The sequence below is a fragment of the Anguilla rostrata genome, chromosome 14, assembly GCF_018555375.3.
Source record: "Anguilla rostrata isolate EN2019 chromosome 14, ASM1855537v3, whole genome shotgun sequence".
Classification (NCBI taxonomy): domain Eukaryota; kingdom Metazoa; phylum Chordata; class Actinopteri; order Anguilliformes; family Anguillidae; genus Anguilla; species Anguilla rostrata.
Window position 1 is genome coordinate 8,814,357 of NC_057946.1, and position 13,083 is coordinate 8,827,439.

At 40.2% G+C, this 13,083-nt stretch overlaps 1 protein-coding gene across 2 annotated transcripts in view; it reads right to left on the minus strand.

The window, feature by feature from the left end:
* Positions 1–10,064, minus strand: part of tnpo1 (transportin 1) — a 45,228-nt gene extending 35,164 nt beyond the window's left edge. For both annotated transcript variants that reach the window (XR_010325552.1, XM_064309109.1), the window contains exons 1-5: positions 9,907–10,064; positions 9,656–9,769; positions 8,173–8,248; positions 3,069–3,218; positions 1,516–1,622 (exon numbers count right to left, since the gene is read on the minus strand). Coding sequence is in view for 1 of the 2 variants with exons in the window: in XM_064309109.1 (XP_064165179.1) it covers positions 1,516–1,622; positions 3,069–3,218; positions 8,173–8,248; positions 9,656–9,760 (438 nt within the window). In the remaining variant the exon portion in view is untranslated. The remainder of the gene's footprint in view (positions 1–1,515; positions 1,623–3,068; positions 3,219–8,172; positions 8,249–9,655; positions 9,770–9,906) is intronic.
* Between the last annotated feature and the right edge of the window lie 3,019 nt (positions 10,065–13,083).

Here is a 13,083-nt window from a genome sequence, read left to right on the forward strand (position 1 = left end):
TGCTAATTACTAAACTCATTGGTTTGATGTTCTGTTCCCCCGGAGTAGCGCTAGGCTAGGCGGGCTACCTGAAGTCAAGGCGCTTTCTAATGAAAATTTGACATGTCGAGGCTGGGTCAGCCGCACGCGATAGCACGTCTGAGGGAGCGTCCTGCAATTTCGGCTCGCTTTCCAGTTTCCGTAATCTGGTGCCGGGCCCGCGGCCCAAGCTGTACAGTGGGCTTCAGGCCAAGCTGTGAACTCCTGACCCCCCTCCCTCCGGCTCTCGCCCTCCCTCTCCCCCCCTCCTGTGCCAGGTGCTCCGCTCCCCTTCACGTACGCCAACACAAATTTCGGGCTGACGGAGGGTAATCCACAACCTCCGCTAAAAGTCCGTAAGTGACCGGCTGAATCTTGGGTAGTTGCGCCTCTGCCGTTCCCCCCGACTGGTTTTCCTTACTCGGATAACAAGCTGAATTTCAATTCCTAGCGCTATCATTCAGCCAAACATTCACTGCCGATCGTTAACCAAAGGGAATGTCATGACCTAATTATAAAAGGACGATGATAATAACCCCGAAAGAGGATTAACTGGCAAAATGCTCGGAGAAATGAACTGGAAAGCTGTAGAATTTGTCGGCGTGTGCCAAACTTCACCCTGGCATGGCAGTTCCACTGGCTCACGCACGTACAGACACACCCTCAGGTACATCTGTATACAAGGCTATACCTGTAGAGTTCCATGCCAGCGCTGCTGACTATAATGATTAGTAGCTGTCAACTTCCTGAGCGCTGGTCGCATAATTATTTTTATAGAGCCTTTACGGGCAGAAGAACTGCTAATGAAAACGCTAACTGCGGTACGTGTCATTAAGTGTGAGCATTCAAGAGCGCGTGAAATTGCAGAGGTCTCAACCGCGCTGCCATAATGGCTCTTTCATTACTATCTGGCCGCATCGTCACAAGCCCAGCAGCGTGATGCTCGCCGCTTCGAAGGCCGTATCCCATGACTGGAGATCGAGCCCCGTGACTTTGAGCACACGGTCACCTGTGCGTGCAGCGCTCCGCTCTCTCTCCCCCCCATTGCCCTGGTCGGCCATCCCCTTGGGATGCCAGATTTCTCAGACACCACGTTATTCCGCATTTGGTGCAAAGGGCATCGTGCACAGAGACTTGGTTAGCATCTACAGTAAATCTGGCCTTCATTGCCTCTCGTGAAGTCTAATGTTTAAGGACTTCAGTATGATTTTTCCTCTTAAATATTTGATTATATTAAATATAATCAAATAAAATGTATTGTCATTATTTTATTGTTTGCCATCGCTATGTCACAAGCCATCGCTGATGTTTTTGTTATTTTTATAACAGACACAGCGCTTCATACTTCATTCAGTGAACAGAGCGAACAGACATGCTACGCTTACGGCTAGCAGAAGCGCTGACGCCCTAAAGGCCTTCGAGTCTCCCGAACGCCCCTCCGTGTCGGGACATGGCCCACGGCCGAGCTCGGGAGGCGGAGACCCCCTCCCCTCTCACCTCGCACGTGTTGTAGTCCTCGGAGTCCAGGAGGGTGCACAGCTTGGGCAGCAGCTCCGGCCAGTTCTGCAGCTCTCCCTTGGAGGCAATGGTCGTGATCAAGATACCTGTACGAAGAGCAGGAGGTTAGCGCGCCGCCGCGGCCGCCTCTCAAACGCTAATTAAAAAAGCCTCCCTTCTCCCGCTGCTGAGAACTCGACCGCACGCAGAGGGAAGAGGCTGCGGTTTGTACCGCGTCCAAATCTGCGATGGACCATTAACCTCCAACCTGAGGTAAGAGACAAATGAAAACTGCGGCTCGGTTTTCTAGTTTTAAATGAGAGAGCAAAATGCTAGCATTTCCTGTAGTTCCAAGTCACGCGCCATGTGACGGGCAGAAAAAGCGCACTGATCTGAAAGGAGAGCATCCTCCCAGGACCGCCAGCGAGGGGATCGCAATAGCACGCAAGCGCCTCTATTCCCCGCGGTTGTTTGTCAGACGTCTGGTCCCCATGACACAGTGCCAGCTGACTTCCGCTAGTTATTACGGCCCACCTTACGGCAATGCCATCTGCAACATCGATGATGACTTCATGAGCATTTATGGACAACAGAGATAATCATTTCTCAGAAACGGTGCTACTGCAGCAATCTACACTCTAAATGTGGGTACCGTCAGAGATAATATGCACTCTGTAATGCCAGCAGTCAAAAATTATGTATAATTATGTGGTGTGTTAAGAGTCATCACCAATAAAATACAAAAGAAAATTCATAAAAGTTTTTTTTTTTGTTTTGTTTTGTTTTGTTTCCCCACATCTGACTAATATGTCTATAACTGTGCCATTTCTGTGAGAACTGAAAAGGCCAAACCAGCATCTTTGCTGGTGTAACATATTCATCTGCACAGAACACATGAACACAATCTCAGCAGTGCAGTAGATCAGGTACAGTAACCTAAGCAGCCCCTGTGAAGGCATTCAGACTCCACTGAATAAAGTAAAAATGCTCTATATACTGCATAATCTACTGGTAGACTGACTATTTAAATTTAAAAATATATACCGTCGCAGATGTTATGTTATAGGACAGACTTAGTAAGTCAGAAAAATATGAAAAGAGATGGGATGTAATGTGCTACAATAAAACTCCAGCTGCCTAGCCTTTCAAAGTGCTGAACCGACAAAGAGACCAAACACCATATAAAAATGTTTTACTTAAAATTTAAATTATACTATACAAATTATATTTTTAAAAGTTTTGAAGACTACAGAACTTTATTTTACATATAGAAAGTGCACAGCAGCAAGAATGCGCCTCCGTTTCAACCCATGACAGGTGGTTACCCACATTTTTGAGTAGCCAGCCTGGTGAGAAAAGTAGCCAGCTTGGGATGTCTGCGATTCTGATGACACCATTTTTACTACATGTATTAGTAAACCGTAATTATGTCCACAAGTAGCAGGCCAAACAGAGGACTGCAGTCGGCCATTTAGCCAACAGCCGATGCTCGGGGAAGTGCTCGCTTGAATAAGCCAATAGCAGGACATCTTGTTGCCGCGGTGTCATCTTACCCACAGTGGCTCGGATGAGTGGGGATGCGTCCCCAATGTTCTGCAGGCACTCGTTCTTGATGAAGTCCGAAACGCCATTGGGGAAGGTTTGGTAGTGCGCCTTCACGTTGTTCTTCAGTATGAGACCACTCAGGGATCTCGTGGGCTCATCTGTGGAGAAAACACAACAGTTTAAGGAGGTGAGAGTGCAGGACTGTGGCGATGGTGACACAGAAAGGCAACCTTGAAATGGCGTGGATTCAAAGCAGTTCACTTTATTAATCCACAATAGCATGCTCATTGTGCCAAAAAAGGTCCACCATTTCCAACTCAAACACTTCAGAAAAGTGGTAAAAGCCTCAATAGCATAATCCCAGGAAATGGCACTGCTGTTGGACCATCAGGTAATAGAATTTCCTGAGTAAAGCGGTCTTGACCGAAGGGGGTTCAAGTCTGTGTCACGGCCGCAAATGTTGCTAAATGTAAACTATGCTGAATGTACAGTAACAAGAAGAGTTCCATTGATTTCCATTTTTGTATTATTCAGTATGATGTGGCAAAAAACACTCATCCGCATCACAAAATATGGGAAAGAAAACATTTCTTCGCCTCAGGCTTAAGACAGTGAGCACAGTATTTGAACACCCTCCCGCCCCCCCAGTTCCTCACCTCCTTTATGACACTCACTCATATTCTTCCAGCTGGCACCTGCTAGAGACTTGCACTAATTTAGCAGCTGCTAAACAGACACATCCATTGTGTCTTGCACAGCCCTCACTGTTAGATGGCATTCATTAATGTAGATGAACATTTCACATTAGCCATTCCAGTTTAGCATCCTGTGCCTACCCAGGCCTTAACCCTGCATCGGGCTGCTTCCAAGACTGATGCCATACCCAGCATGCAACAGTGCTGCCATTTATTGCATAGAACTAAATTCCTGAGTGAAATTTTGTGAATGAAAACAAGCAAATGCTGTGGTAACTCTGGTCACAACCATCTATCATTAATGGGAAAACTCTCAATGCAAATTACCTCTTTTACTGGATAACATGAACCATTTTGAAAATGGTTCATGAACATTTGTATATAGTTTTATTATGTTTGGTTTAATGAGAAAACTTAACTCGGGTCTTCTTTTTGGGTGAACTAAAATGCTCCAGACCCACTAACTCACTGGAATTAAGCCTTAACCATTTTTTTCTTGCAATGCTTGCAAATGTATTAGTATGACGTGGACATTCCATTCATAAAAGCCTGATAGTAGATGCGAGCAAGACCACAAATTAGATTGTCTGAGGTGCTGAGATACATTCTGAGGCTGATTAATGCTTTAATTTCAGCAGTGAGATTCTCACACTGTAATTTATACCCAACACCTATTTCAATCTCGTCTTGGCTGACAGGAAACACAGTGCCAGGAAAACCCTTTCCAATTAGTGCCTCCTAGTATAATATGAACACTGTAGTCCTTTATCTGCTTCCCTACATTTCAGTAAACCTTAAGCACCACCAGGAAAACATAATTTTAAGATACAATTTAGTCAAAGCTGCACAGCATCCAATACTTGTTCACATAAAAAGCCATGGATGCTGCCTAAATAGCAATATTCCCGTGATCATTTTTGTCACTCTGGAGACAGCAAACATCATGAAAATGCCAAAGCCAATCTAGTCCAGCCCAGTCTCGATTAGACTTGAATATCATCTGAAGAGTCCTGCAAAAGGGTGATTGGTACAAAACTGACAGAGGTGGTGGCATTTTCACGAAATATTCAAACAAAAATTACTGAGAATCAAATTCTTTCACGAAACTGAATGCTTCTGAAAGCCTTCAGGGGACAAATATCCTTACATGTTTATTCACGTTGCAGCTTCACACATTATATATATTCATACTAAAATATCGAACCAGATTTTTTCATTGTCATTGGCTAGACTGAAATGCATGGGCATAGCCATGCTGATTCCAAACAGGACAAATGAATGTTAGAATTTCACTACAGAAGCCACCATACTTTTGGATGGTGTATCAGTATTCATTTTAATTTAGTTTTTCCTGACAATGACAGTGATGATTAACATTAAATTAAGATTAAAGGATAACAAAACATAGGCATATGTTTTACATATTTATTGGGCAGACTAAAAGGACAGGTGTCTAAACACCACAAACAAGAGGGCTACTCTCTTCATTATTTCGGCCTGCATGCCATAGTGGCGAGGATTCTTTTTCTATACTGATCATCAGTATTTGACCAAGTAGATTAAGAAGTGCACAAAAGCATGCGTAAGTTATTGTAAAACCCTGTAGGCTATATGAATAATGTATCCTCAAAACAGAAATGTGTCAATGATTGGCAGCTTTTTTGATCTCGTAAAACCTGTCACCATTTATTCACGTTCACAGGTTCCATTTCCTTTCATTTAATAGTCTAGGCGTTTATTAGTGTCAGAGGGTCTGACTACAATAATATGGTATGAAGTGTGACAAAATATTTATTGTCCCTGATTTAATGCACTGTGCTGAAGAGAATGTCAAGCAAAGCTCACCATACAAAAGTTACATCAGCAGTACATCCTGGCATAACAAAATGATTCATTTTCTGTCCATCTATACTAATTATTATGTTCCAGAACCTAGAAACGACATTTACTCCCTTTGTGGATGAGTTTGTATAAACTGATACCTTTCACATTGATATCTATATATATACCACGAAACTGTTAAAGCAAGCCAAGAGTAGCTGTCAGAACAGCCATGCAATAGGCCAGACATCGAGAAAGGCCAATGGTTAGGGACATGGGGTGGTGAGTTTAATTCCCAGTCGGGACACTGTTGTTGTACCCTTGAGCGCAGCACCCAACCTGTATTGCTTCAGTAAATATCCAGCTGTATTGCATGAATAGCATGTAAAGAATGCAAAGCTGTGTAAATCGCTCAGGATAAAGGCAGACTGCTAAAAGCATAAACAGGTGGCCTGGTTGTCTGGGCATCAACTTCATTCAACAGGGGAAAACTTATTTTCATGTACTTTGAACAGCCTCCCAACATAGCCTAGTTCGGGCAATATGGGGACAATTCATGTAGGCCTATAACAAGTAGCAGGCATATTCCAATCTGCTTTCAGAACAATGTACTTTGCAGAGTGCACAGATCAAAATCCTTTGCTTTATTAAAATGGAAAAACACCATCAAAAAATTAAACAACTTGCCATATAAAAAGTAAACCAATTAAAACAGGTGCAATGCACAGCTTCCTTAATGCCAAACCGACTTGCCGGGTAATGTAACCTCTTGGCTTTAGGCTTGACATTTGTTTTCAGCAGTGTTTTCTTGATGTGTTCTTCAGAAGGTTAAACACTGCTAAAATAATCCACCCTCCGATCCTTCCATCACTTCAAGCATGCCATTAGTCTACTTCTACTGACAGTAGAGCATTCAAGACCATTTTTCATACCACAGACACACATCTGGGAGTCCTACAGCCTCAGAGAATTAGACATTTCTATTTACACCTTAAAATCAATCAATCCGCACAACCATATTTTAAAGGGTATGAAATGTATTACAACAAAACCTATACCATCAAATGGCAACAAGATTCGCTAACTTGTTACTTGTAAAATAGCCTAGATGCTCAAGCTTATTCTGACTGTTCCCAACTGGAGTGAAACTAAATCTGAATTTTTTCTTTTCAGCACAGGTTTGTCTGATAAGCTGCTGCTTCTTACCACCAATACGTGCTTAAAATGTATTTTTGGCTCCCAAACAAACAACTTGTATGACATAATTTCACACAACTTGTCAAAAACACATTTTTCAAGACCACTCAGATTCTGTCTGAACAGTGGTAATGAGCCTTGCAAGATTCCAGGAGGGTATCTTGCAAAAACATTTCCATGACATAAACAAGAAAGCAAGCAAGCAAGCAAGACATAAACAAGAAAGCTTAACTGGAGGAGGCCGTGATATTTTCAGAGCAAATATACCACACCTTTTGCTTTCAGAATAGTAGCTACCTCCCTTTGAGGCAGTTTTCAACAGCGCATGAAAATTAACCACCCAATGCAAGTCAGCCGTTTATTTCAAAAAGGCAAGGTCTCCATTGAATTCTGAGAGAGGTGAGGAAAATGCTGTAACTTAATTTCTCCCTAGGCAAGGAGCAGACAAACAGATGTTCCATGAGTTTAAGATGAAACTAGGAAGTGGACCAAGCAGCATAAAGATTTCCTGTTGCAGATAATGTATGGATGTACAACATACAATTGGGGCTACATTTTATGCCAGGTTGGGCAAGGGGTTACTAGTATATTTAGGATACATTCAGACAACTGCATATAGGTATACAGATTGGCTCTCTGGATTTTTTCTTTCCATTAAGCACTTAGGAAAGGGGAAGACCAGCTAGAACAAGCCATCAATCCATGCACTGCCTTGTGGTGCTATTCGCTCAAACCCTTTATTGTTAAATTGGATCACTAATTAGGTTCACTTTACTGAGTGCTGTTCCTCCAGAACTAGGTTGCCTTCTGTTAACATGACCCACACAAAATGAACATAACTGGAACTCCAGTTGGTCAAACCAAGCCCTATACTGTCACCCTCTTGGTTTATAATGAGCTATCCACACCTTCCTCTAGTTCTTTATGGACACACAGTACTATCCTGCCATCTTAGACAAGTCTGTTCAATGTTTGAAAAGGTGGGAGCCTACAACTTATCTGACACAGTTCTTTAATGCAAGCCCTTTTCAACTGTATGTGAACAGCTTGTCAATTTTAAATGCAGATGGTCGCACTGTAAGGCCATAGTCTAAGCAGTGCCGGGCAACAGAGTTAAAATTAGAATGACCCATATTTTTCCTAGCATTTCATCCCTGACATGTGTCTGAGAATATCCATTTGGCAACACCATACAGTACCACCGTTAGTTGAACCATATGCCAAAATGAAAAATAAAATGATATTGCTTCTACGTAAGCAAACAGAAGACCAGAGAACTTGCTTAACACCGGTGAAATTATATAAATTTAAATACAAACCATTTACATTGTGCGAATTTCATATTATACATCAGTGCAAAAAGAATTGACCAAACATGTAAGAAGAGCGAAAATGTTACCTTCAGATTTTAACTTCGTTAGCACAAATATCAAGTAGTTGTTAAAGTCGGGATACTGGTTTAATTGTTCCAGTTTCTGTAAAGAAAAGGGTTAAGGAAAAGTGTAACGGGAATCCACATCAGATAACACCTCATTTTAAATACAGCGCAGTGCAACAAACAACCAGATCCAACGGGGAATATTGTATTACAAGCAGTGGAACAGGCTCTTCACGTGGGAAGCCAATTTCCCACCATCTCTTTTTGCAATACATGAGAATAGCTGTATATAAAGTATATAGCTAAGTGCAACTGTTGTATGCGGTTAACAGATCGTTATCCACCATTCCTCTCAGAGCTTTTGCTAACAGAAAGAGAAAGAGCAAGTTTTAGACAAGCACAACGCGAAAGGGAACAAACCCCTACCTTAGCCTAATGTGATTAGAGAATAGAAGACCCTCTTGTACAGATAAACGAGCCTGTGGGAACGCAACGAATAGCTAATACATCCATGTTTACCAAACGCATGTCAAACAAAACAACAAGCCCCATTGGCAAGTGTGGCATATTCATCTCTTTAATAACCTCTAAACTCGCTTTGAATAAGAGCATTCCGTGTCACGTAAACCACGGTTCACTTCAAGACAGAGAAATATTAGTCAGTTTATTTTCATAAATGAGCTTTATAATTTATATTTGAACCCAGCAGGCAAGTGCCGATTCGTCATGTTAAACATGCGAACAACGAAAGAATTATTCGATGTGTTTTATTGAATCTTTGTCTTGTGCCCTTAGACAGCTAGCATCTGTTTAACTTGATGGTAGAGGTGACATATACATTTGGGTACAAATTAAGGTCATGTTTCTGCAGCCAACGCAGAACTGCGTGACAACCTAGATGCAATTCATTATCAGGAAATGATTAGCAAATTGCATGTATCAAAATGCTTTTGATCTAATCCTCTGGTAAGCAGTTTCTTTGTTAGACAGACGGGTAAAAATCCTGCCATCACCCGCTCCAGTCTAATAATGTCATGACAGTAGGTAACACTCAATATTCAGCGCACGAAAGTACAGTCGGCTATTACTCCAAACTTGCTTGCTTGAAACCACCTATGAACCGAACGAAAAAGAATAATCTAACCCGCACGACAAACGTTAACACTTGCGAAAATACACGACTATAGCTGACAAGCTATTTGCTAACCACAGCTAGAGTACAGTTAAGGAACATCACATCCATTCAGGATTCAGAAAAGCCAGGATTACACCTTTCGATATACAATCATCATATTGTAAAACTAGTTAGCTAGCTATCTCCCGAACTGCCAGCTTGTTCACAAGCGCTAGCCTAACCATATAGTACAATGTGTGGGTTCCAATCTGCATCCCGCGTGTAACCGTAGGTAACCACTAATGACATAGATAACTTCACAAGAAAACTAAACTGACCACAAACCAATAATCTTTTTTTATTATTATTTTGATTTCAAAAAAAGGATACTTGTTGGACGGATCTTTGTGTGGACGTATCGGGAGACTGGGACTCTTTCAGAAGCTGTAAAATTTGTTGAAGTCCTTGCTCGTCTGGTTTCCACTCATACTCCATCTTGGTTTGCTGCAATGAGATCAGACACAGAATGAAATTCGGTACAAAAACTGTGGATGACCTTCAGTTAAATACAGAGTACAATACACTGTAGCAGCTTTGCTGGCTCTTTACATTTTCAATGTTCTTGACTCCTTGAAACCCACCTCTTTTGTTTTTCTTATTGGAGTCGCCTACAACGACGTGAAAGACATGGACAGGGGCCTTACAGCGTCGGAACATTCAGTTTTGCTACAAGCTCAACACATACGGAGTCATGGCGCATTTACAATCCTGCCCTAAAACTGAAGACGTTTTCAGTGGGGTCCTAGCGCCTGTTAGTTTGTGGAATTGAATTCGCCTTCAGTCGCAATTCCAGAAAAAGCTATTGTTGCGATGGCTGGTATAATTTTTAATTTGTTTAATGAATCTGTTCATGTGTTTTTTTATAGACTTAACACAAAATATGAATGTCTTAGATGTGCATGCTCTGATGTAAATTATGGGTCGAGTTATTTGTTAAATGAATTGTGATTTTATTGATACGTTATTGTACACAGTTACGTTGCATTTGTGTATCACTTCGTTCTTCCAGGAGAAAATAGACCTGTGCTTTAAAATCAATTATATATCCTTATTTTTATGGAGATCTTGGTCTTTTATTATTATTATTATTATTGTTGTTGTTGTTATTATTATTATTATTATTATTATTATTATTACTATTATTATTATTATTCACCGTAATAATAATTATGTATACGTGGAATTTGCAATCCTGCTCATCAAGCAGTGCAATGCAACAAGAATCAGAGGCTTCATGTGTAGCTTGTGCAAACAGACTTGTTGGTGCTTGACTTAACTGTGGGGGCGCTGATATGCAGTGAGAAACGGAGGCCACAGAACTGTGATGTCACACCACCTGAGATCTTATGCTTCCAGAAGTACACTACAGCAAATTATTCTGCTGGCCACTGGCATGGTTTCTATTTATAGCCTACTCATTTAAACAATGGAATAGCAGTATGAACCACCAAGGTGCTCTGTAATTGCATGGTTTGTTAATGTCAAGATCATAGCTAACAATAAAAGTCAATTTGTCCACATCAATCAAGCTAAACTCCATATAGCTTTCAATGAATGTGATTAATCATGATTGTATTACACTATTACATTCATTAAATATCAAGGAATTCTTTTCCATACTCACATAATCACATGCTTACAGTACCATGCACTGAACAATTATTTTTAGCCAAATAATGTCTTGTACTGAACCTTCCACTATAGACCTGCCATCTAGTTTTTTGTCAATCCATTTTGCAAGATTTAACCTCATGTGGTCACAATCTCCTCGAGGGAAATAGAATGCACAAGATAATAGGTATAATTTATGTTAGTCTAGCTACTGTCACTCATTTATGGACGAAGGAAAATATATTTAAAAATTATACGTCTCAAGCTATCAATAAAATATAAATAGCAGAAGCATATAAATGCTTCAGGGGAACAACAGTATGCAATGTATGATATCACGTTACTATATTCATCTATCAATGGCCATTAGCAACAGACTTGTATCATAAATCACAGATGTAGACAGTCAATAAATATCTGAAATGCAGGGCATAAATGGCAGCGCTTCAGCATTTATTTTATAGTAGTGTTAGTGAAATGTGTGGTCTGTTTCTAAACAGCAACTGAAACTAGTAAATGGAGATGAAAGTCAAATACCGTAATGTACATGTAATCAATCATATTAGTGAATAGCATGTTAATAAGGCGTTTTCAATTTGGAATGTCAACAGGTCAACAGAGAAAGCAGCACCAATTTATTTAAAGCACAGATTGAATGCCTTTTTCTCTCTTTTATTATGAGAGACCAATGTGATGTTTATTACTTGCATTTACTATTTTCAAATATCTTTTTCTATTTCAAATCAGTTAGTTAATGGATAAATAATACTTGTACACAAAACAAATATTGTACAATACCAACTCGATACACAAATGCATTATCATTACAGGTTGATGTTTTTTTTGTTTTGAATATATGTATACATGGCAGTGTAGTTGTTTCAGGATGCGAGCAATAAAAATATGACAGTGTCTTTGTGTGATGGTTGTGTGATATTTTAACATTCTTCAGCTGAGTATCAAACAGTACTTTATATTTCCAAAAGGCTGGACATTTCCAACAGAAATGTAAATCATTTGGTTGCACAAGCCTCAGATTCAACATTGATAGTGCATACTGCTGAAAGTAATACACATACACTAATACACAAATGTCAAACTTTTTTTTTTTTTTTTTTCCTTTTGGCTTGCTATATGTGAAACACACATATGTATATTTAAATTCAAAGCTGCTCTCTTTCTATGCAAAATTTACAATTAACATTTTTTTTTTCTGTTACACACTTTTACCTGCTTCCTTCCTTGCTATTTGATATGATAAACTGAAAAAAACTAGCAATATAGAAAAAAGGTAACATGACGTCTGTGTTATTACCAGAATGATAATTTAAGTGTTGCAAGATAGATTGATCCAAACTCGGTTTAGGGAATTATCATTATGCTACTAAAATGAATGAATAATCCTCATTGCTTTTATGTAGCTTGGATTATAAGCAGACGAATAAATTTGTAACTATATATTCTGCTAATGCACCTGAAGGAAAATTATAAGTGATGTGATGGGCATTTCAGGGCCTTTATCTACATATGACTGAGCTCTCTGTTGCATTTGTTTAGAATTACTACAGATCTAATTTAGTCTTCAGTGGCAGTCATTGTGCGCACTGCCTCCCATATAGTCATCTACCGTTGCCATGGTGACATCAAACTAGACGTTCTTGTTTTCTTTTCCTCTGCCTGGAACAGACAAAGACTTACCTGACAATCCCAGCCATCTGGTCAGCTCCTCTGAGATTTTTTATTAATAAAAGCTTTTAAAGGATGTGTACATTCATAATTAATTTGTGAGAACTGATATACAGTAACAGGCATATCAGAGTCATAAGGGGCGTTTTCCACTGATAGTACAATACACATTTGTACTTACAATGGTACCAATTGTACAATATTTTCCCATTGAATACACGTCATGAGGACATGCCAGGTTCCATCACATGACTCAGGAGTGCAGGAGTGGTGCACAGGGTAAGATAAGGGAGCCTTAGGGGAGTCTTGTTGTTGCCAAGTTAGATATTAATGCAATGGATGAATACAAAAAACGGATGCTTCTGCCAGTGGAATTTTATTAGGGCAGTTTATACCGGGAGCAAGAGGTCTGTGTACCTATTTCTAAGGAAATGGGAGAGTCAGTGGAAGGTTTTGTTGTG